General features: G+C 37.0%; 1 protein-coding gene across 1 annotated transcript in view; it reads right to left on the reverse strand.

Moving 5' to 3' along the window:
• Nucleotides 1-25,969, reverse strand: part of LOC150020231 (WD repeat-containing protein 19-like) — a 70,749-nt gene that overhangs the window by 15,557 nt on the left and 29,223 nt on the right. Inside the window, exons 15-28 of the mRNA XM_090266982.1 lie at nt 23,454-23,603; nt 19,527-19,674; nt 19,192-19,396; nt 16,782-16,941; nt 16,471-16,581; nt 14,116-14,225; nt 12,374-12,431; nt 6,546-6,686; nt 6,383-6,465; nt 5,812-5,895; nt 4,466-4,612; nt 4,010-4,134; nt 1,827-1,939; nt 442-510 (exon numbers count right to left, since the gene is read on the reverse strand). Of these exons, the coding sequence (XP_090123108.1) occupies nt 442-510; nt 1,827-1,939; nt 4,010-4,134; nt 4,466-4,612; nt 5,812-5,895; nt 6,383-6,465; nt 6,546-6,686; nt 12,374-12,431; nt 14,116-14,225; nt 16,471-16,581; nt 16,782-16,941; nt 19,192-19,396; nt 19,527-19,674; nt 23,454-23,603 (1,704 nt within the window). The remainder of the gene's footprint in view (nt 1-441; nt 511-1,826; nt 1,940-4,009; nt 4,135-4,465; nt 4,613-5,811; nt 5,896-6,382; nt 6,466-6,545; nt 6,687-12,373; nt 12,432-14,115; nt 14,226-16,470; nt 16,582-16,781; nt 16,942-19,191; nt 19,397-19,526; nt 19,675-23,453; nt 23,604-25,969) is intronic.

Raw genomic sequence — 25,969 nt, forward strand, 5'->3', positions numbered from 1 at the left:
ACACCTGTGATTTGTTTTAAAATAATACAGGGAGCCCTGGCTGGGTGGCTCAGCTGGTTGGAGTGTTGTCCCATGCACCAGAAGTTGCAGGTTTGATCCCTGGTCGGGGCACCTTCCTAGGCTGTGTGTCTGATCCCCAAGCAGGGCACATATGGGAAGCAACTGATCAATGTTTCTCTCTCTCTCTCTCATTCTCTTCCTTCTCTCTCCAAAATCAATAAAAACATATCTTCAGGTGAGGATTAAAATAACATAGGGAAGAGGGGGGCGGGTATGAAAAGAAAAAGACGGGCCATGTGTTGACAGCTGTTGAAGTTAGCTAATGGATATATGAGAGTCTATTACACTGTTTGGTCTACTTTTGTATATGTTTGAACATCTCTTCAAAAAGTTTTAAAGAATACTGGCTTTCTTGCAAGTTTCATTACAGAGTTTACTTACAGTTTCAATTGCCATTTCTATTGCTGCATTATCTTCTGAGCTTGGGCATTTTAGGAAGTGTTTAAGTGCCTGAAATGAGAATTGAATAGCAATCAGAAATCTTTGGACTGCTTTCCCATTGAGGAGAACAAAGCCTGCACACGCACAAAGTAATAATAGTTTGTGAAAGGGTCTTCATCTCAATTAGGGGCTTGCACAGTGCTGGATCTTACGTACTTAAAAGGGCTGAATATAGCTTAAAACAGAAGGATCCAGTTAACCCTATGAAGAATCTAGTTCTGATTCCTGATGAAATGAAAAATAAAAAATGTGCCCTCCTTCAGTAGGAAGATTTGATTTAATTTACTCATTCAACAAATATTTACAGACAACCTGCTACTGTATATATGAGACTCTGCTAGATGCTAGGGGAAGACCAGGAAGGATATGATGTGGTATCTTTTTGTACTACGTACAATCTAACTGGGGTGATCTGTCTGATGTGATGGTACTATAAGGAACCATTTATTTTAAGTCATAATTGTCTAACTCCTGAACATCATACCACCCCACTTATGAAGGAATGTAAGGTTAGAACAGCTTAAAAGACTGTGGGAAGTGGGGAAGAGGGCAGAGAGGAATCTAGCTGGAAGACAAGGATGGGAAAAGGCAAGCGGGAGTGTAGGGTTCTTCAACACTAATAGCTGGATGGCAGACTGGGAAGCTCAGGCTGGTTGGTCAAACTGTGGAAGGAGTTTGGACTTAGTATCTAAGAGACAGAAACAGTACATTGATGGCCTGAAGGCAAATTCACACACACAAATGTTTCTTTGAAAATATCTGTGCCATATTTTAAAACGGGAGACTCAAGACTTCTGTTTCTTGTTAAAGACCAAATGATGTGGCACGACGGGGGCCGAACTCCTGAATGGCAACAATCTTGTGGGGGCTGAGCAGCAGCCATTCCCTTCAGACAAAGCAGGGGCCTCCCAGTAACTCCTGTCTGTCACACATGGACCCACAGCCTCCCCTGCAGCTTTGCTTGTTTGCGTCCTCGCAGGAACACATACCTCTGCTTTAGGGGCGCTTAAGCACTGGAAGTACCATTTTGGAAACAAAGTGAAGGATAAGCGTTATGGAGAGAAACTAAAAACAGGGAAAATAGGAAACCACTGCAATAATTTAAAGCGAGGTGACCTGGGTTTGGATTAAGTTGATGGTAGTTAGAATGAAGAGAGGTAGATGTGAGAAAGATTATGGAGGAAGAATGGGATTAGCTGTGGGAGAGATTTTCAAGTTGAATTTGAGATTTCAGATCTGGGTGTCTGGGATCATAATATATTTTTCATTATTTCTTGTAGTCATCCCTGTGGAGTCCAATGTATGTTTTCTTGGCAGATACTAACTCGTGAATATTGACCACACAGCAAGAAGAATTTTCCAGCCTGAAAGTGCCTTTTTTCGCCTTCAAAATATAAGGCAATGCTTTGATAGTCTTCATTAGTGGTGTTTTCAGAACCTACAACAGAAGTTCATTGAGTAAAATATCTGGGCAGAAGTTGTTTACTTTTTACTGTTAACCTAAAAATAAGATCTAAAAACAGATGATTAAAAATTTTAACAGCAAATAATGTTATTATCAGTGTCTGTTTTCATCAAAAAACACTTCATCGTAATTATTCCACTTATCAACTTTGTTCAACTTTTCACTCTAAACAGGAATTAAGAGACAAAATTACAAGGCTCTGTGAGAATCTAGGTTATGGTTTAACATTACTCCTAGCAATTTTATCATTCTTTAAGAGTCTCAATATAATTTCCTAAAACAGAAACAACTATGACTATAATCTCAGCTATGATTTGCCTAGTTTCAGAACAACCAGAAGCAAAGTTATCCATAATACTCATGTAATCCGCCCCCTTTCTCAGCAATGCCTAGTTTAAACAAGTCTGCATGCATTCATTGTATAAGTAAAAAAGATGATATTCAAGTGGCCAGTAGGCACTATTTAAAGAAAATTACCGTTTTTCTTTATTTTCTCCATGAATGACTATGATATCAGAAGATGCTTTTACCTATTTCTTCCCTTGAAGACCGAAACAAAAATTTTCTCATGAAGCCTATCATCAATTCTTATGGTCAGTAAATTAAAACAAAACAAAACAAAACACAAAAATACAAATATTTTATGATTCCACTTACATGAGGTTCCATAAATAGTCAAATTTATAGAGATAGAAAGCAGAACTCTGGTTACTAGGGGCCAGGGGAGAGGGCAATGGGAGTACTTGTTTAATGGACACAGAGTTTCAGTTCAGGACGATGAAGTTCTGGAGAGGGAAGTGGTGGAGGGTGCACAACAATGTGAATGTACTGGGTTGGCCAAAAAGTCCACTTAGTTGTTTTCCATAAAATAAAAGACACATTTTTCATTTTCACCAATAACTATTGATTTGGATATTTTGAGTACGTCATCTACCTCCTGCTATTGGCTTCTAGTGGGTAGAGGCCAGGGGTGCTGCTAAACATCTCCCAATGCATAAGACAGCCCCACAGCTAAGAATTATTTGGCCAAAATGTCAATAGTACCAAGAAACTTCGCAAACTACTTTTGACATGTTCTATCAGCCACAGCGCCTTCTCCATATACTGCACAAATCTTTTTTTGCATTTCAGTTGCATCTTTACCTTTCTTGAAATATTAAAGCATAATCCAACAATGTTGCATATTTTCTTCCATCTTTAGTATTAAAATGGCTGTACAAAAATTCACCAATTTTGATAATTTTTTAAAAATGCACGCTGATATGACAGCTGTCACAATACAATCTAACAGAATTGTTCCAAATGAAGTTAAAGACAACTAAGTGCTACTAGAACCATTTCACAGAATAAAAAACAAATGAACTTTTTGGCCAACCCAGTACTTAATGCCATACTGAAAAATGGTTAAAATGGTAAATGTTATGTATGTTTTACCACACACAAAGAAAGCTAAAGCAAAACAACACAACATAATGTCATGTAGGGTCCATAAAATGAAAATCTGAAAATTCTTTCAGTAGTTTCTAAGAATAATTGCAAACATGGGAAGAAAAACATATAAGCAAATGTTCTCAGAATGTGAAATTCTCGTTCGGACTTTCAAAATCTTCAAAAACCATATCTTTTGTGTATTACTCTTCGTCAAATTAATCATATATTCTTAATTTGTAACTCAATTTTTAAAATTTATAAAAACATTTACTTTTTCAAAACTCATTCTGTAGTTATAATCACCTTCATTTTGGAGTCTTACTTTACCACCAGTGGATCAATAGCAGGATTTGGGAAATCTGGCCTCTCTCCTCCTGGAAGTTGCTCAAAAATCCTTAAGTTTTGCGAACTGTCTTATATTTCTATATCATATTGTGAGAGTAGGAATCTTGAAATCTAATAAGTGACATATAGCAGATATGTGTGTATCCATGTAAAAATGATGGGTGCACCTGTGCTTGTGGGTATCAGTCTGAGCACTAGATTATAAGAGTCAAGGTGTTTCTGTGATTAAAATCTTTAACAGAAATGAGGGAAAACGATGATATTTACCAAGGATGTCTGCATAGATTTCCATTTTGTTGTGCTGCTGAGCCAGCGTGAAAGCCTCGTTATTGCATTTGGACATAACAAGAAACTGGATGGCAGATCCGTAGTCTCCTAACTGGAGAAAAAACCTAAAACAAAGTCTCATTATATTAGCTTGACTCATTTCAGATAAGTTTGTCATTTACAAAAGGAAATATTTTTCAACCATGAGAAAGCACTTAACAATTAAAATGCACTAGGTGAACTGCAGTTCTATACTATCTGTTTATATTTGAAAAACATGCTCTCATACACTGACCACACACACAGCCTTTGAATTTACACACTTAGACCTAAAAAAAAAAAAAAAAAGATACAAAAGAATAAATATTCCATTTAAATTTATTTGATAAAGGGAAGCAAGGGCTTTCTTTTAAGGCTAGTTTTCGGAAGTCCAAAAACCTTTATGCCTTACATTACCTGGCTACCATTTTGGCTCCATCCAGACACTGGGTCTCTCTGACGACCCTGACGGCCTTCTCGGGGTTGTTGAGGTGATCCAGGCAGATGCGGATGACGCTGGTCCACTGCTGCGCGTTCTCATACGCCACCACAGCTTCTTTGTACCTGTAAGACACACTTAAGTTCAGACAGACTTTGGGGGAAAAAATGTCAATAAGAGTTTGGGACCCTTTTTTATTGGTGGTAATTGCTTATTTTTCTTAAACTTCTTTTTCTTTCATCAGAAAGAATACCAGGAGCCATCTCATTAAAATGTTCTTTTTTAGTGGTTTGATAAACTAACAGTAAAATACCAATAGTGAATTCTCTCATGTGAACCATATCTCTACAATTTTTTATACTTTGTTGTTTTTTTTAAAGTTGAAATATAATATTAATGAGGCTTATTTGGAAAACAATTTTTCACACTTACTGGTGGAGCTTAACAGTGATACATAAAATCTTTGCACTGATCTCTAGATGGCGCTCAACTTCTCTTCAGTCCTCTAGCTCTCCAGTGCTTTCTATTACACTTTTAACAAGACATTTAGAGTCTACCCTATATTTCCTAAGGTTACTTTTAAAAGTAACCTTCTATCTTAATACGTATTAAAATATCTTAATACATATTGCCAAATAACTGTCTAAAGGCATTAGAAATCACACTCTATCTCTCAGGTGAAAAAAGTGCATTTGGACAGTATGGTTATTAATTTAATATAATCTTTCCTAATGTGATAGGTTAAAATGACACACTGTTGCTTCAATTTAATTACTATTAGTAAGGTAGAGCTTTTTCACATTTGCATGAAATACTATTTCATAATTGTATTTTCTCCTCTGGGTCTCCTTGTTTTTTTCCTCCCAGCATCTTTGACTTTCTTGTATTAAGTTGCAGATCTTTGTGTATTTAGAATATTAACTATCAACTGCTATATTTAATATTGTTTCGAAGCTTAAAAAGTGCAACCACAGGTGTAGAATTCACATTTCTTCACTTTTTTCCCCTCTGCATCAGTAAGTTATCCTCCTTAAGAAAAATGACTTACTTAACTTCATGTTTATGCTGTATTATATTAAAATTTCAACTCCCAGTATTTAAACCTCAAGTATAAAGGGACGATACTCTATGTTTGAATACATGAAAAATCAACTGAGGCGTATAAAGTATGAGAAAAATTTAACAGTCTGGCGCTTCAGGCCAGGGGAAATGCAAAGATGTTTTCTATTCCTTTGTTTTGACCTTCCTAGAGGGCTGCAAACATCAGCGGTTAATTTATAGAACATGACTTCAAATCTGTGAAAATCTGAGAAATTGTACAAACCTTCCATCTGCTTCTTTAGCTTTGGCATACTGCAAATGAATCTTTGGGGAAGACACATGAGGCAGAAGCTCACCAACTTTTGCCCTAGAAAGGTAGGTTTAGGAGAAAAGTATCACCACTATATTCATTCTAAAAGTAGCTTCCTACAATCAATTGTTAGTTTTCAGGACTCAAAAACAAACAAACAAACAGTGATCGTGATCTTTAAAAAATCTTGGCTCTTATAGGTAAAAGATTTAATTGCTTTTTCTCTTGACCACGCCCTTCTTCCACAAGACCACCCTCAGCTGGAAAATGAAGGTTAGTTCATTATCTCTTTGGGGCAATAGGGCTTTTCTTTTTTCTAGTAACTTATCTGATCAGGAATTTCTCTGTATCAAATCAATAGAATGTGCTGTTTTTTGAGAACAGAATTATTAAGATGAACTCATATAAAAAGAAAAGGAGACAGGGAAGGCCCAGAAAGGGGGAACAGGATGTACAGGTAGGAGGGGCAACAAGGAAACAGGTGGGGAGACCACCAGGACACATTTCCATATCTGCTCAGAACAAATTTCAGCAAATGTCTCACCAATTCTTACAGCGTATGTAAACAGATGCTGCTTTGTCATAGTAGAGACCTTTTTCATAGAGTTGGGCTGCTTCTGAAAATTGCTAAAAAGATATGAGATTATTAAAATACTAAATTTATTATGCATAAGACCACATGAATATTTAAACACCGACAAGCATACCTTCATATTCTCCAATATGGCACCACAGTCTCTTTTAAGGACCCTGCTGGGATGCTTGAGGGCCTGGTTAACCCCCTGGCGTATGTCACCCATTCTTATGGACATCTGGGCCACTCCAGCCAGACACACCTCATCCTGTTCCTGTCATTACAAGGCGAAGAACCAGCAAATCAGACCCTAACTTAAAAGTGCTGTATTTTAGTCAAACAATGATTTAAATCTAAAATGAGCCCAAAAGTTAGGGTTAACTTTCATTAATCTTTTCAGGCAAAGGTCAAGAATTTGAAAAAAACATTGAGTCTTTAAAAAACAAACAAACCACCTGTTGTAGTAATGATGTCTTTCTTTTTTTTTTTAATTTAATTAATTTGCTCATTTTATTTTATTTTATTAGAGAGAGGGGAAAGGAGAGAGGGAGAGAAACATCACTGTGTGGTTGCCTCTCACTTACGCCCCCAACTGGGGACCTGACGTGCAACCTAGTCATGTGCCCTGACTGTGAATCGAACCATCGACATTTGGCTCGGAGGCCGACGCTCAAGCCACTGAGCCACAGCACAATGTCTTTCTTGAGAAGTCTAGATCGTTTGTACTTAAGATCAAATTTTTAATACCCTTTGTCTTAATAGCCTTGCATATCTTTGTATGTCTTCTTGCTATAAAATTTTATGTAAGAAGAAATATACTGGATATGTAGCATAAATGCTATGAATAAAAGTAAAAGAAACACCATTTATCAACTTAAGATTTCTCTACTAGGAATGACTAAACATCAAAACTTTATTTTAAATTGTTTAATTCATTAAGTATAACTAAAGGACTTTTCAGATAACTAATCTACACTAGTAAAATACCATGTCAGATTCCATTTATGTAAAGCACTGTGTCTGGTTTAGAATGTTCTGTGATGATCGAAATGTTCTATATCTGCCCTGTTAACAGGCACAGGCAGCTACTAAGCATTTAAAATATGGTGAGTGTGACAAAGAAACAGAATTGTAAACTTTATTTAATTAAAAATAACAAACAGCCACAGGTGGTAGTGGTGGCTGTATTTAGTAACACAAATAAAGAACGAACTAAATCAGATATAGCCAAACAAAGAAAATGTCAAAAAGCCAAGAGATAAAGGAGCAAAGGATATGATCAGACAATTCATAAAAAAATTACAACTGGCCAATAAATAAAACATGCTCAACTTCACTAATAATCAAACACACATAAAATAAAATGAAACACCATTATTTTGCTGATCTAATTGGTAGAGATAAAACAACTGAGTACATTCAGTGCTGTTGAGAATGTGGGGAAATGGACATGTTTCTATATGACTGGCAGCTGTATGAATTATTACTGTTTCTTTTGGAGATCAATTTAGCAGTATAAACATAAAAAACACACATTATATGACCTAGAAATCTTACCTTTAAGAATATATCCTTCAGAAATACTATCTTAGGTAACCAAAGGTACATGTACTAGGAAGAATATTCATTGTAGTGTTTTATATAGAAACAGAAACAACTATAATTCAATAAGAGCACAGATGAAAAAACTATGGTACAGTAGTCCCCTCTTACCCATGGTTTTACTTTCTGTTGCCAACTGTGGTCTGAAAGTATGAAATAGAAAATTCCAGAAACGAACATCAGTTTTAAAGTGGGCCACTCTGAGTAGCAGGATGAAATCTCATGCCATCCACCCAGGACATGATCATCCAGCGTATCTACTTATGTATGTCCCCAGCCCGTGAGTCACGCAGTAGCCGCCTTGGTTGTTAGATCACTGTCACGGTATCGAAATGTTTGTGTTCAAGGGACCCTTATTTTACTTAAAATGGCCCCAAAGTACAAGAGTAGTGTTGCTGATGTTTGGACATGCCGAAGAGAAGCTGTAGGTACTTCCTTTAAGTGAAAAGGTGAGTACAGTAAAATAAGATATGTTGAGAAAGCAAGAGACCACATTTATACAACTTTTATTACAGTAGACTGTTATAATTGTTCTATTTTATTATGGTTATTATTGTTAATCTCTTACTATGCCTAGTTTATAAATTAAACTTTATCACAGGTATATACGTATAGGAAGAAACAGTATATACAGGGTTTGGTACTATCTGTGGTTTCAGGCTTCCACTGTGGGTCTCGGAAGCTACCCTCCACAGATATGAGGGGACTACTGTACCCCCAACAATAGAATTACTGCTCTAATATTAAAACAAAAACAGCCCTGGCTGGCGTGGCTCAGTGGATTAAGCACTGGCCTGCGAACCAAAGGGTCGCTGGTTTGATTCCCAGTCAGGGCACATGCCTGGGTTGCGGGCCAGGTCCCCAGTTGGGGGCACGTGAGAGTCAACCACACGGTGATGTTTCTCTCCATCTCTCTCTAAAAATAAATAAATAAAATCTTTTTTAAAAAAAAGGTCAATTTTATAAAAAAAAAAAAATCATATGTATTGACTTGGAAAGACCATGAAGAAAGCAAAAGGCTGCTTTTCACAGGATAAAGTCACAGCTGATCTTTGCTTAATAAATGGAAATGATTTCATTTTTAGTAAAAATCCATGTTATATACATATGGAGAGAGTCCAGTTGGAAACATATGAAACTGTTCACAGTGGCTACCATTAAGGGGTGTGAATAGAAGAAAGAATGTTGTACTCTCACTCTTTAAAAAACAATTATATTTTATTGTTGATGCTATTACAGTTGCCCAAATTTCCCCCTTTATCCTCCTCCACCCAGCACCCTTCACTCCCTCAGGCAGTCCCCACCCGTTGTCCATGTCCATGGGTCATGCATACATGTGCTTTGGCTACACTATTCCCTATGCGTGACTTTGCATCCCCATAGCTCTTCTGTAACTACCAATTTGTACTGCTTAATCCCTTCACCTTTTTTACCCTTCCCTCTGACCTCCTCCCCTCTGGCAATCATCAAAACGTTCTCTGTACCTATGATTCTGTTTCTGTTCTGCTTATTTTGTTTTTTAGATTCAATTGTTGATAGATATGTATTTACTGACATTTTACCATTCATATTTTTTATCTTCTTATTAAACAAGACCCTTAAACATTTCATATAATACAGGTTTGGTGGTGATGAACTCTTTTGACTTTCTCTTGTCTGGGAAGGTCTTTAGCTGTCCTTTGATTCTAAATGATAAATTTGCTGGGTAGAGTAATCCTGGTTGTAGGTCCTTGCTTTTCATCACTTTGAATATTTCTTGCCAAATCCCTTCTAGCCTTCAAAGTTTCTTTTGAGAAATCAGCTGACAGTCTTACCTAAGCTCCCTTGTAGGTAACTAACTTCTCTTGCTGCTTTAAGATTATGTCTTTATCTTTAACCTTTGGCATTTTAATTATGATGTGTCTTGGAGTGGGCCTATTTGCGTCCAACTTGTTTGGGACTCTCTGTGCTTCCTGGACTTGTGTCTATTTCCTTCACCAAGTTAGGGAAGTTTTCTTTCATTATTTTTTCAAATAGGTTTCTAATTTCTTGCTGTTTCTCTTCTCCTTCTGGCATCCCTTTGATGTGAATGTTGGTACACTTGAAGTTGTTCCAGAGGCTGCTTATATTATACTATCTTCATTTTTTAAGCTTCCTTTTTCTTCTTGCCATTCTGATGGGTTGTTTATTGCTTCCTTATGCTCCAAATCGCTGATTTGATTCTCAGCTTCACCACTCTACTCTTGATTCCCTGTAAATTCTTCTTTATTTCAGTTAGTGTAGCCTTTATTTCTGACTGGATCTTTTTTATGCTATTGACATTCTCACTAAGTTCCTTGAGCATCCTTATAACCAGTGTTTTGAACTCTGCATCTGTTAAGATTGCTTTTCTCCATTTTGTTTAGTTCTTTTTCTTGAGTTTTTTTCTGTTCTTTCATTTGGCCCATGTTTGTCTCCTCATTATGGCACCTTCCCTGTTTGTTTTTATGTCTTAGGTAGAGCTACTATGTCTCCCAGGCTTGAGTGGATTAATGTAGTAGGTGTTCTGTAGGGTCCAGTGGTACAGCCTTCCCTACTACCCATGCTGGATACTCCAGGTGTGCCCACTGTGTGGGCGGTGTACACCCTCCTCTTGTACTGAGCCTTGATTGCTGATGGCATGTCCAAGGTCAGCCCCCGCCTGTGTTCTGTCTGGGTTCACACAGCATTATCTATAAAGAGATCTGCAAATAGCTGCTATTTGTGCTGGGCTTGGAGTTGTAACCTCTGAACCAAGGCTGGCTACTGCTAGTGCCAGGACAGGGCAACTTAGAGAGAGTTAATGGGCTTGCTGAACCCAGATGCAGCCTGTTTGAGAGAATTTAGGAAAATCCAAAGCATGGGCCAAGACAAGCCATTCATATAGAAAAGTCACTGGAAACCGCTTGGATGGGCCTGAAAGCTGGTTGGGGCAGGGCATCAGCGACCACCAGGGTTCAGAAAAGCAACAATGGCATTTGCCAGCACTTCTGTCTGGGAGAAAGCTGCTCCCTGCCCCAGATCTCACCCTGATGCTAGACAATTCAGTTCCTCCCTGTATGTCATGGTGCCTTTCAATCTGCTGCCCTGGCACTGGAGCACAGAGGGAGTTAGTCCCAGTAAGTCTGTGTCTGGGCCCTTTAAGAGGAATTGCCTGGGATTCCAGAAGTTTCTTGTTTTCACAGTCTCAATCCTGCTGGTTTTTACAGCTAGATGTTATGGACACTTATCTTCCTGGCACTGGAATCCTGGGCTGGGAGCTCTTGTGTGGGGCTTGGACCCCTTGCTCCTGAGATCCCTGGGTGTGGGACCAGTCCCTTCAATGTCTCCGCCCTTCCTAATAGTCTTGATTTGGTTTTTTCTTTAATTCTGCAGTGGTAGCATTTCTATTCAGCTGCTTTTCTGACAGTTCTGAATGATGGTTGTTCTATAGTTTAGTTTTAATTTTGATGTGGTTGTGTGAGGAAGTGAGCTGTGTTTACCTACACTGCCACCTTGATCAGAAGTACCCTCACTTTTCATGGTAACATACTTAGGTGATTTTTTAAATTGACTATTAAAAAAATTGTATTACTTTTGTGCTGAAATGCTAGATATAGCCCTGGCTGGTGTGGCTCAGTGGATTGAGCACTGGCCTGCAAACCAAAGTGTTGCCGGTTCAATTCTCAGTCAGGGCATATGCCTGGGTTATGGGCCAGGTCCCTAGTTGGGGGTGTGTGAGAGGGAACCACATACTGATGTTTCTCTCTCTCTTTCTTCCTCCTTTCCCCTCTCTAAAAAGAAATAAATACAATCTTAAAAAAAAAAAGAAGCTAGATATAAAACAGGAAAAAACAATTTCAATCTTTACATCACCTAAAATAAAAACATCAATTTTTATTGCAAGATCCAGCTTCTTGAGCTAAAATTCTGGGATGGGAAAATGAGTTGGAGCAGTGGGTAAAGTTCATGCTTACCAGGTTCATCTTAAAAGAGACAGCATGAGAGATGGAATGGCAGAACTTTTATGGCCTGAGAATTCACTTTCAAAGCGCTTACTGAAGTTTTTTAAGACTAAAAGGAAAAACCTTATGAAAACATAGCCTGTAAGTGGAAAGAGATACAAATCTTACTTCCAACCTAAATAAGAAGCTCATGTTTAGGATGCAATGGAAAACATCTTTTTCAAACTCATAAAATTTAGTCATCTTCAGTTTTTAAGAATTTAAAATGATTTAACTGTTTCCTTGCAAAACTGTTAATAAACTGAAAAAAGGCTTACCTGCTAAATATTAAGTATAATTCAAATAAGATCATGTTTTAAATGAAATTAATAACAAGTCCAAAGATAATAATGCATATCTTATCATTCTTCAAGGTTACCTTATTATCACCTGTTATTCCTTTCTCATAATGAGCCAAAGCATTTACATAATCACCCCTGAAAGAAAAATCAGAGTTTTAATACATATTCAAGTATGTTATTTACATAAATGAGATTTATAAGATAATCTTTGTCATTCTATGATTATAATCTGTGCGTCAATGCACTCAAAGTCTATATGAAAATAAAATGGAATTATATAAAAGTTTTTTTAAATCAAATATTAGAACAATGTTTTCTTTGTTCATAAAATAATATTTTCCCAGATTTAGAATTTTTGAAATTAAAATGTATCTTATAATAAATGTCAAAAGAAATTGTCTAGTTGTGATGTAGTTATCTCACGTAGGTGTGAGAACATATATTTGCAAATATTGGGTTGGCCAAAAAGTCCATTTAGTTTTTATGTAAAATAAAAGACCCCTTTTTCATTTTCACCAATAACTTCAGTGACTGGGATATTTTGAGTATGTCGGCTATCTCCTTCATGGTATGTGTTGATTGTTCTCAATGTCTCAATTTGATTGCTAGCAACTTCAACTGGTCTACTTGACTGTGGAGCAGCGACCAATGAGAAAGCTCCAGCACGAAACTTCACAAACCACTTCTCACATGTTCGATCAGTAACAGCACCTTCTCCATACACTGCACAAATCGTTTTTTGCATTTCAGTTGCATTTTGACCTTTCTTGAACAAAGCATAATTGCTGAAACTGTTGAGCATTTTCTTCCATCTTCAATATTAAAATGGCTACACGAACATTAATCAATTTTGATGTTTTTTTTAAAAAATGCACGCTGATATGACAGCTGTCACAATACAATCTAACAAAATTTTTCGAATGAAATGAAAGACAACTAAGCGATACTAGAGCTATATTATAAAACAAACAAACAAATTTTTTGGCCAACCCAATAAATAATTCATTTATTGCCTCTATAGTTATTTGCATTAGTAATATTAACTATGGCTCAGTGTGAATTAAAAGTGGGTCTTGAGTGTTTGCAAAATTACACATTTATTCAGCATTAAAATAAAAATGTATAGACTGGCAATTAAGACTATTGATAATTAAGACTGATTAGCAATTAAGTGCACTGGAAAATTCTAAATCTCTCAGAATAGATTATGTCTTTTCCAAAGGAAGAAAAATTTTGTGAAGTCTATTCATGAACCATGAATGATTATTACTCAGGCAGTGACATTAGCCTGTGGAAAGCTTCTGGCTTCATTTTTAACATTAACTGTTCAATTTTATCCAAATGCAATTCAATTTAAAACAGAAAAAATACAAATTTAAGCAAATAAAGTTGTAGACCATCGTTGTATTTTTCACTATGTCTTGAAATTACACTATAAATACTCCAAGTATTCAAAGAGGTCAAGATCATGAGCATAGGTTATGAAAAGCAATATGTCACCCTGATAATACGTATAACTGTTGTTGGCCAAATGTGATTCAAAACAACATTTAGACTATAAATGTAGAAAAGGCTTAGACCTCCACTTAGAATTTGATGCTAAAATTGAAAGTGGATAAATGCATGGATAAGACATCATTTGTTAGAAAAATATTTTTGTTTGCATAATTAATCTCTTTCCACTTGAAAAGAATTATTAAATCAATGGAGGGCCTTATAACAAATGGAATTTTAGAACTGAAGATATACAGTAATTATTTCAGTAATCAGTAATTCAGCAATTAGATACCAGTTGGAACATATAAAGATGAGGACTTACGTGATTTCAAGCTGAACAGCATATTCTTTTGATATAAATGGTATCTGGTCTGGGGCTAAGCGCTTCGCCAGCTGCAGAGCACTGTCCCAGTGCTGCAAATCCTTTCTCATCTATTAAGAGAAAGAAACCAGCCAATTATTTTGCAGTCTACCACATAGCGGTAGTTTTTAATAAAAGTAATACAAAAACTTTTTGTCTAAAAGATGAAACTTGATCTTTGCAAAGATAACACATTACTATAGTGGGCAGTGATTGAACCTCCAGGGGGTAGAAATTGATTTTGAGGGGGAGAAAAAAAAACATCTTAGTTCTTATTACAACGGTTTGTGGCCCACCCAAACTCAATTCTACCCAACTAAGTCTTATTTAGTATTTAATTTTTCTCAATAGGAAAAATTTAATTGAAACAAAATTAATTAAAATTAATTCAATCAACCAATTGTTCATTTTCTTCCTTAGTGAGGAGATAATTTAAAAAGTTGAGAAATACTTTACTACAGGAATTGAAGTTGTTTTCAGAGAAAATCTGAAGCTATATCACAACATGAATAACAGCAAATATAAATAACATGTGAATGTGTCTTTCTCCCTGGCTCCTGGGGTCCTTTGTATCTTGTACGCAATCCCAAATATAAACTAATCAAGAATTTCTTAGAGTTTATTCCTTGGTTTTATTCACATTTTGTAAAGAATTAATAATAGCTAAGATTTTTCAAGTGCTATTTTCTGCCAGGTAATGTTCTAGGGCATTAGCTTATTTACTTTTCACAACTAGGCATTTTGCAATGAACCATTCTTGTGCTCATTTTAGAGATCCAGAAACCGAGGCAAAAGGGGCTTAGTTTTATACACAAAGTCACACTGTTAGTGTGTGGCAGAGCAGGGCAGTAGGGCTTTGCCTCTGACTTCTTTCCCTGGCTAACCCGCCTGCTTTCAGAGTGAGGTTCAAGGAACGACAAGGTACAATCCCCTCTCTCCATTGTAAAGCCATCACCCCAAATGCTTTACAAATCTTGTATCACATGACAAGTGTCCATAGCTAAATGCTGAAGAACTAAGATGATGTCTTTGCCCTCACTCCTTGCAGCCATATTCCTACTTCAGTGCGTACCAATCCAAGCTCTGAAAATTTTTCAGGGTCTCTCTAACTACCTCAAATAATATAATATTGTAAAATTATCTAAATTCTTTTCTTAAGACAAAATTAATTTGGTTCACTTAAAAATTAAAAAATAAAAATTTGCTGTAGAACAATTTGAAAAAGGTGAAGTTAGTAGCAAATATGTCTTCAAAACTACCTCCTCTACGTGGCTGTGGAAATGCTGGTTTGAGGTGGAATAACGTTAATGACAGCAGTTACCACTTTTGTCTTTTCTACTGATGAGGCACAGTTCCAAAATATCTAATCTCATTTAAAAATCTTTACAATAACCCTGTGAGCTAGCCCTGACTTGTGGCTCAGTTGATTGGAGGTTGCCCATTCGATTCCCGGTCAGGGCACAGGCCTGAGTTGCAGGTTCGGCCCCTGGTCAGGTGCTTACGATAGGCAACTGACTGATGTTTCTCTCTCAGGCCAATGTTTCTCTCCTCTCTCTCCCTCCCTTCTGCTCTTCCTAAATATAAATAAAATCTTTGAAAAAACCCTGCAGGCTAGAGAGTGTTATCCCTACTTTAAAGAGATGAGACCTAGGGCACGGGAAGATGAAATAACTTGTCTAAGTTTACGCAGAGCCAGGATTTGAACGCAGACATTTCTGGCTCTGAAGTCCACACAGCCACTTCTCTCTTCTTCCTTGTGCTGAACTAGGTTGTTCATTCTGTTCTAGTCCTTCCGCTGCTATGCTCACCTCTGGGAAACCAGTGATGATGCATTAGTCTGTAGCCCACCTTTGAATGCAGAGGAGAATTTCATACAACAAGTAAAAGATAAATGCGTATCAGTTTTCCCATTTGGAAAAGAGAGAAAATAAAAAGTACTACCTCATAAGATTGTTGTGAGGGCTAAATGAATTATAATATGTCAGGTGCTTAGAAAAGTACCTGGCATGTGTGAGCACTCAATAAATGGCGGCTGTTTTTATTTGTATGCATCTTGGTAAGTTATAGAATCTGTTCTCTTTGGACACATTTAGACTTTAAGTTATTTGGTAGTTACAATACCATGCCTTTTATGGCTCCACAGAATGCAGAATGAAAAAAAAAATTGAAGTTAATGAGTACTCAGGGGTTCTTAAAGCTGGAGTCTAAATTCTAGGAGGGGCAAGGCATGTGGTATCTGGTGCGAGAAATTTCAACCATGTGAAAGGGGAGACCCTCCTTTCCTTTCTTTCCTCCCCGCCTCGTGGGCTGCCATACCTCCAGAGCGGCGACAGGACAGCTGGAGGCGAGGTACAGGTCCTGAGCCAGGTTGAAATCCTTAGTGAACATGGCAAGATGTCCTGCCAAAAGATTGTAGTCCTCTATTCCCTAAAAATAAAAGCAGTTGTAATGAGAATATAAGGGTTTAATTTTTTTTTTTTTTTTTAAGATTTTGCTTAGTAAGAAGTGGTAATGTTGTAGCAATTAACTTGTTTATGAGTTCTGGAAGATTAACTACAGAAATTTACAATGTATGAATAAATACCATTTAAAACCTAACCTGATTATTCTCACCAGATGCTGTTTACCTTTATTTCTTCCAAGGACATCACCATGCCGGCATTTCCAATTGTCCGATAAACGCGGATCGCAAACTCCACTTCCATGTGGTGGAGACAGGCCAGGGCCAACTCATTCCAGGCAGCATGATCGCTCAGGGTCCGGCATATCTCCCATGCATCAGAAAACCTAGAATTGGAGTATGTAAGTTTTATCAGGAAGCTCTGTGTGCCCCCTAGTAGACAATTTTCAGATTATACATCATTTAAATGTCATGCCCTAGGTAAATTTTATAAAACATTTCATAGTCTGTAATCATTTCCAAGTTATGAAAAATTACATAAACTTTTCTTCCTTTTGTTGTACCAATGATTTTTCTTGAATTTCTTTTATTAATCTAAATCTACTCTGAGTAACCACCTTCCCCCATTAACAACTAATTCTGTTTATTTTTGGTTTATTTCATACACAAATGAAAATTAGTTTTGTTCTCACATAAGTCTAGTAAAATTAGTACTCTACTCCTATAAATTTGGGAGTTTAAAACAGGGGTCAGCAAACTATGGCCCACAGGCCAAGTCCAGTGAGCTGCCTGTGAGTGAGAATAGTTTGAGTGGAACGCAGCTACTCATCAGCCCGCCCGTTATGGATTGTCTCAGCAATTCTCCTGCGACAACAGCAGACTTAAGTAGTTGTGACAGAGACCCTACGGCCTTAGAGCATGAAATACATACCATTTAGCCCATAACAGAAAATGTTTGCTGACCATAAATGCCAATTAAACTTTTTATGGAACCTTTACATTAATGAATACATCATATTACACCTACTCATCTATTCACCTCTGGATTTTTCCTTCTAACTCACATTTATTGAACACCTATTATGTGCCAGGAACTGTGCTTGGAACCAAGATACAAAGATCAAACACACTGTCCTTCAGGTGTTGTAACTGGGGAAGGTGGAAGAAACAGATAAGTAAACAGATGACTGTAACATAGCACAATAGAAGTAACTGAGTGCTTACAATTTGTGAGTCTTTGTGCTAAGTACTATGTATAAATTCTCTCACTGGATTACCCTGACAACCCTACCCACTAGTATTATTATTTCTCCTTTATAGGTGAGGAAAGTGAGGATCTGAGGCCTTAAAAGACTAGCCCAAGTCACACAGTGGTAAATGATGAAGTTCTCTAAACCACTATGTACTTGTATATTGCACCCTGGCTCTGAGACAACACATCAGACTGCCAGTGGTTGGGGGGCTTCAGGGAAGGCTTCCTGGAGTAGGAGAGGGTCCCAGTGAATAGTGAGGAATGAAGAGTTACTACATATAGAGAGGGAAGAGCATTCCAGGAAGAGAGAGCATGTGTCAAGGCAAAGAATGAAAAATACTGGATTCAAGCGCCCGTGTAAGAGGGAGGAAGAAGAGGAGTGTGGAAGGCTGAGGCTGGCATTAAACCATCAAGAGCCTCGTATGTCATGCCGAGGTCCCCAAGGGGTAGGGATTTCTTCCTAAAGGCAATGGGAAGTCACTGAAAGATCTTCAGCCCAGAAATGAGAAGGTCAGGCTCCCATTTCCAAGTGTGTGAAGAATAGGTGAGACTGTAAGGAGGCTATCAGCCGAGAGAGCAGTCAGAAAGTAGTGACATTATAACACAGGACATTATTCCGAGTGAGGGACTGAGTTAAGACTGGGGAACATGGAGGGAGAAAAGGATCTGTGTGTGTGTGTGTGTGTGTGTGTAGATATGTGTGTTAGGACATGTGCATGTATGATTAGAATGGTAGAGAAAAGGGGGTTGGGGAAGACAACCAGTTGTCTTAAACAGGGCAAGTATGAGGAGCTACATATGACTAGTATGAAGTGGTAAACGCAGGTTTAAGTTGAAGATGCACATTTCGGAATCAGCCTTGTACAGATGGTATTGAAGTCATGCAAGCAGAGGAGATTCATGCAGGAAAAATAATTCAAGTGAGAAAAGAAGGAAGCTCATGGGACCCTCCCTGAGGAATGGCAACCTTTAAGAGATGGTCAGAAGAATGACAATCACAAAGAAATTCATAGTGGCCCTAAGATGTAAGAGAAAAAAAGCAGGAAGAAGACATCTCAAGCAAGGCAACATCAAACTTTATTATAATGAAATGAAGATATTGCTGAAATAACTGTTTTTATTAGAATTTCACAATAACTGCACCATCTGGGCGATTAGAAACCTTTTGGTTCTGAAGGGTTTTTCTCGGACTAAAGTCCCGATACTACACTATGACTTTCTTTAGAATTCATGCATGTTCTCATATTCATTATCTTATCTCAGCCTCGCAATAATCTTGCGAAGTAAATGAGGTAAATACTATTATCTCCATCTATTTTAATAGGGGTTGACCTTTAAAATCACAGAAGCAAATGAGCTGCATGAGAAGCATTTAAAACCCTACCTTTTCAGCAATAAAGTCTGTGTCAGCATTTGCCTCAGTTCATTAGGCCCCACATCTTTCAAACTGTCGAGAAAGCTGTGAGTGCCAAGGTAGATGTTGTTAACTTTCCCACTCTGTGTCTGGCAGGTCAGCTCTCCGTTATATAACAGCAGAGGCTTATGAGAGAAGGGAACTTTCGTGCCACCAGCGAAAATGACCTTGGATCCTATATTACAAAGAAAGGTATTTTAATGCTGAAAGGTAATCCTCAACACAAACAACAGAAAGGGATGTTTTAATTTCATTGCAATGGAAATTTATTTATCAACAAATGTACAAAAGAAGTGATTAAGTACCTTGTATAGTGTCCTTGTGAAAGACGTAAGTGTATACCTTATCATCATCATAAGCAATAAATACACCTTTATCGAATGGCCAGTTTTCCCAAAGAACACCTTTAATGGCTGGTGAAAAATCTGGAATCTCATATGTAGCATCATTAACCTATAAAATAGGATTTAAAGATTTGCCCCAAGTCTGTACATAAATCATTATCATTTGTCATGGTAGGAGCCTATTTGTAGCCTTAGCTGGCGACCCATATTCAACCCGACAACACTCAACCATAACAGGAAGGAAAATTTCTTTTCCCGTTCTTATACTAGGTCTGGCTTGAAAAAAGAGTTCTATGGAACATCAAGGGTTTCATCTAAAATTTGGTGAATTTGCAGGAAAAACTACAAGTCTGGACACAAAGCTTCAGGTTAAGGGGAAAAAAAAGGCTGAAGCTGCTTAATATGTCATAAAATTAAACTATGAATACCTGTGTTTAGAAATTTTTCAGTACTGGGCATAGAAATGCTCCAACTAGAGAAGAAACAGAAATTAACTCATATATGATTTCAAATTTAAATCAATTCCCCTGGCTTTGTCTTATTTAAAAAAATTTCTCTACAAAGTACTCTGATATAAAATGTACTGCTATAATAATATAAGCTATTAAAAAAAAAATCAATCCACCTATTCCTGTGAACTCAGGCAGGTAGGCTAATAAATATGCTGAATGTGGAGATGAGAAATGCCTGCTTCCTCCTTAATCTAGCTTCCTCTAAAATTAGGAATAAAATGTAAAATTCCTGCAAATGATAACTAATACTACAGAGTGGTGCTGTCCGGTGCAGTAGGCACTGTTTGAAATCCACAGGTGGCTACTGGGCTACTGAGCATTGAGAGGTGTCCAGTCCGAATTGAGATGTGTGCAGGTGTAAATGACACATTGGATCGCACCTAGTATCAAAAAAAAGTGTAAAAGTCTCATTGATAATTTTTTATATTGATTACATACTGAAATGATAATATTGAATTAAATGTATTATTAAAATTAATTTTACCTGTTTCTTTTTAACTTTAAAAAAATGTAGCTGGTGGACAATTAAAAATTATGTAGTGGTTCAAATTATATTTCCATTGGATAGTGCTGCTTACCAGGAATTGTACCAATTACTTATATAGGTAACCTTTGATTCTAACCTCACAGTCTGTAAGACAGACACTATATTGTTATGCTCATGATGAAGAAACTGAGGCACAGAGAAATTTCCCCTAAGTCACACAGCTAGTAAGCTGAAGAGCCAGGATTTGCAGTCAGGCAGTGTGGCTCCCGTGTTTGATTCTAAGCACGAGTTTAGACTGACTTTCAGTTTGTAAGGACCGCACACCAGTGCCAGTGGGCTGGTGGTAGAATTGTTTTTTTTAAGGGTAACCATTTGTTGAGTGCTTATTCTGTGTACTAACAGCTTTATGTGCATCATCCATTTGATTTTTATACAACAACCTACAAAGTAGGTACTAGAACTGAGTTCATTTTATAGATGGGAAAACTGGGATGCCAATCAAAGTGAGAGCTCGGGAGGAAGCCACTCTGGGCTCATACCAATGATGTCATTGGTTGGCTATGTGATCTTGGACAGGTTATCATCTTTTCTATGCCTTAGTTTCTTCACCTATAAAATGGCAATAATACGAGTATTTTTCTCTAGGGATTGCTATAAGGATTGAAAGAAATCCCTGCTATATGTAAAGAGTACTCAGTACAGAAATATTAGTTGTTATTATTATTAATCTTAAATTAAGGTCTGTGTTTAACTACCGCACTCTACTGCCTCTCTCAAGGGCAACATGTTTATAAGCTTTATAGAATATATCTCAGTTCATCCTTCATGGGCATATAAGGAGTGACGGGTATACAGACTGTTTTATTAGGGCATGTGTAAGAAAAAAAGTCACCTCTCCCAGTTGTAATGTACAACACGAGTCACTTCCTTACTATCCACACAGTGAGGAATAGTAGGTTGAATAAATATATATGTGAAAGTAAATGTCAAATTTAAGAATTTTAAATAATAGTTGTAGTCTGAATAGTTATATATTTGCATATATGTACATCACAGGAGCGATGCTTCTCTCAAATTATTTGGTGTAGAAAATTAGGCTGCAATACTAGCACAGGATGACAGGGCGGGTGTTCAAGTCACGAAGCGTACAGGGCTCTGGTCAGGAGTCCAAGGGCCTTGGCGCGACTTCCTGCTGTGCCCGAGGCCACGGGGAAAGGTCTGCACCACAGCCCATCTTTCTCCTCCCTTCCAAGCTGGTCTCACTCATAGAAAAGGCTCCCCTGTGATATCTTGCCCAACCACATAAGAGTCTAACCTACCAATAAAATCTTAATTTGAATAAAAACAAACAACCATCTATCTACAGGTTGGGTGAGGGAGAGCCTACACTCTCATGGAGTCCTTCCCTGTGTGGACTTTGTTTTACCAGTGTGTTTTTTTCTTAATACCTGAGTTGCAGGTTAGGTCTGGAAAAGGGGGTGGGGACGAGCAGCAACAAGTGAGATAATTCTGGACGTTGAGGGGTCTCAGGGGGTAAAGAGGGCAGGGCTTTAACTAACATTCGCTACCTGTTCCTGATGATATACTTGGGCGGAGCTCACACTAGCCTCTTTAACAGAAATTATCAAGGAAAAAGAAAAAGAAAGATGTAACAAGTTGCTTAGGCAGGCCTTACCCTTTGCCCTTTCTCTAGCAGTCAGACTGCAGTGCTGACTAACTCCCGTCAGATACTGATTGACCTCCAGCCCTTCTGTGTAACCTAAGCAGCGGTTTCCACCTGCGGTGACCCCACTGGGGAAACAAGGCAGCTCTGCCCCCTCACACCCTGTTACAGGAAGGACAGCTGCACGAGAGTGAGCTCAAGGTTATCTTTACGTTTATATCATTTTTCCTCATTGGTGGGGTGACTGGGAGAGAGGCATTGAGTTGAGTAAGAGCTAGCACATTAAAAAGTTTGCATAAATAATCAAGTCACTCCTGTGGAAACCTGTTACATCTGTCAAAGAAAGAAAGAAAAGGAAAAACGAAGGGAAGAGGAAGGAAAAAAGAAAGGAAGGGAGGGAGAGAGAGAGAGGGAAAGAAAGGAAGGAAGTCTTAGTATCTAGGGAGGTGCATAACAAGGCAAAAGCTGTCTTCATGGAAATGTGTCTTCTCTAAGGTGAAGCACAGACACTTGGGGACCAGCGGCTCAGGGCGGCCAAGAGCAGCTGTAGGTCCTGTGAACTGTGACCAAGAACATACCAAATCATTCACTGGATACCAGAAATAAATAAAACTCCAAGTATAGTAAATGATGTAAAAACACATTTTCTAAATCTGTTTTCAAAATGTTAAAGATGTGTAAAATTAAGAGTAACTAAAATGGGTCTATCTGTTTTTAATCCTCTAATACAAAAATACACTTTCTTTATATTCAGGATCTTTAAGGGAAGAAGAAAAGCAATCGAGGTGGGGGAAAGGGACAGGGTGTCATCCCAGCCCTCTGAAGCGTACTGCATACCTGGAGAGAAAAGCCATGTACGTGATGATACACTGTAATATTGTAATAAATAAGGTTAAGAGTGGTACAGAAGGTAACTGTTTTTCCCCAAAAAAATCTCTGGGGCTGGTTGCAGTAAATAAGGTTAAAAGTGAAACAGAATATAACTGTTTTATTCCCCTAAAAAAAAAAAAGTCTCTGGGGCTGATACTATGAAAAATGAAAGAAAAATGGAAAAAAGTTTTCTCGATGTAAATAGTCATGAAATAGATCACAAACATCATAACAAAGTGCTATAATCATTGGCTCTGTTTACAAGAAAGTAAGTTTATGTATAAAACATTTTAAAAATACTTTTCTTCGTATGTTGCATTTTTTAAAAACATGCATTCAAACTTTTCTAGACTTACTGGACAATAGACAAATCCATCACTTTTTTCATCAATGAAAACTAATCTGGTCCCATTTGGGTCAGGAAAAATCTTTTTCACACCAACAGGATGTCGATAATCATCAACGAATTGCCAGTCTTCAATGTAGAAATACTGAATGACGCCAGTCTAAGAAAAAGTCCAGTCAGAGAAACACAGGTTGTCAAGAAAACAATGACTTTCAGCAATTTAAGTTAAACATACTTTCTACTTTAAAGAGAAAAAAAAATCATATTTTTGATGAAGGAAGAGTCTAAGAACAACGTTTACTATATTTGCAAGGTAGAGGCAGAAGAAAATAAATGAGAAGTACATGTGATTCAACAGTCTATCAATTCTCATATTCTTAGTGATATTAAAGCTTGATTTTCAGATTTTCCAGTTGAATTAAAGAAACACCGTTATTGTTTAAGAGTAAACATATTATTTTAAATATTTTTGTTATTAATTTACAAATTAGAAAATTAAGTTTAAAATAAAAAGAAACCAAAAACCCACCTGATACAATCAATTGTATTTCTATAGATTAACAATGAACATGTAGACAACAAAATTTTAAAATATGATACCACTTATAATCACTTAAAAAATGAAATACCTCAGTGTAAGTTTAACAGAACATGCACAGGACTTGTATGCTAACAACTACAAATACCAATGCAAAAATCAAAGAGGCTCAGAATAAAAGGGGAGGTATACTGTGTTCATGGATTGGCATCACAGTAAACATGCTAATTCTCCCCAACTGATATACAGGTCTAACTTGATTCCAATAAAAATCTAAACATGATTTTTTGTAGATACAGACAAGGTTACTTTAAAATTCATATGGGATGGCAAAGAACCTGAACAGCTAAAACTATTTTGAAAAAAAAAATAAAGTGGGAAAATTAGTCTATTCAATTTTAAGACTTTTTTTTTCTTAATAACTACAGTAATCAAGACTGCATAGTACTGGTGGAGGATCAGACACACAGATCATTGAAACAGAAAAGAAAAACCAGAGATAGACCTATATAGGTATGTCTAACTAATTATTTTTTTTGTTTTAAGACTCCTTCATTTTTGTTTTTTAATATCAGCCTATTGAGAATAACTCACATACCATATAAGTCACCCACTTAAAATGTACAAGTCCCTGGTTTTTAGCATATTCACATAGTTGTACAACACTCGGCAATTTATAATATTTCATCACCTCAAAAAGAAACCCTATTTAGTAATGAATCCCCATTTTCCCCAATCTCCCCAGCCTGTCTCTTTAGATTTGCCTATTCTGGACATTTTATATAAATGGAATCATACAATATGTGGTCTTCTGTGACTGCCTTCTTTTATTTAATATAATGGAGAATATATAAAGAACTCTCAAAGCTCAATAATAAGAAAATAAACCAATTAAGAAATAATAAAAAAATCTGAACACTTCACTAAAGATATTCAGATAGCAAATAAGCACAGAGATGCCTCTACATCATTAGTCCATTAGTGAAATGCAAATTAAAATCACAATGAGATATCACTACACACTCATTAGAGTAGCCGTTTGTGAGGATATAGAGGAACTGGAACCCTTATACAGTGTTGACAGGAATGTAAAACGGTACGACCAAGTGAGAGAGCAGGTTGTCAATTTCTCAAAAGGTTAAACATACACATGCCATATCATGTAGTCATTCCACTTCTAGGTATTCTTATCTAAGATAGAAGAAAGCATATGGCCACACAAAAGCTTAAACACAAATAATTATAGCAGCTTTATTTGTAAATATTCCAAACTGGAAAGAACTCCAATGTCCATCTATCGATTCATGGAGGAGCAAATTATGATATATGAAGACTAGACTATGTAATATTATTCAGCAAGAAAAAAGACTGAACTGCTGACACACACCACCACAACACGGATGAATCTCAAAATAATTACACGAAAGCCAGACACAAAGGGGTGCCTAATATACGATTCCATTTACATAAAACTCTAGAATTAACAGTGACAGAAACCCCTCAGTGTGGGGGCACAGGAAGGAGGGATGGTAAAAGGGCATGAGAAAACTTTGGGAGGTGACAAATATGTTCACTATTTTGACTGAGTTGATGGTATTTCACAGGTGTATACCTATGTCAAAACTTATCAAATTGTAAACTTTAAATTGTGTAGTTTATTGTATATCAATTATACTTCAATAAAGCTGCTAAAACCCCCAGTATTTTCAGAAGCACGTAAGAATGAGATACAGCATATGAAACAAAATTTTTGTCACTCTGTGTGGTGACGGATGTTAACTAGACTTACTGTGGTGATCATTTCGTAATACGTACAAATATCAAATCATGATGCTGTGCACCTGAAACTAACATAATGCTATGCCAATTATATTTCAATTTTAAAAAATGAATGAGACAGATAAACACTGCTTTATTGATAGACTACTACACTTTGTGTTCTTACTTCAAAATGCCATGTGGCGTAGTGGAAAAAGCAGATTTCCCAT

This window comes from Furipterus horrens, unplaced genomic scaffold, assembly GCF_987537825.1.
Source record: "Furipterus horrens unplaced genomic scaffold, mFurHor1.1.pri manual_scaffold_2, whole genome shotgun sequence".
NCBI lineage: Eukaryota > Metazoa > Chordata > Mammalia > Chiroptera > Furipteridae > Furipterus > Furipterus horrens.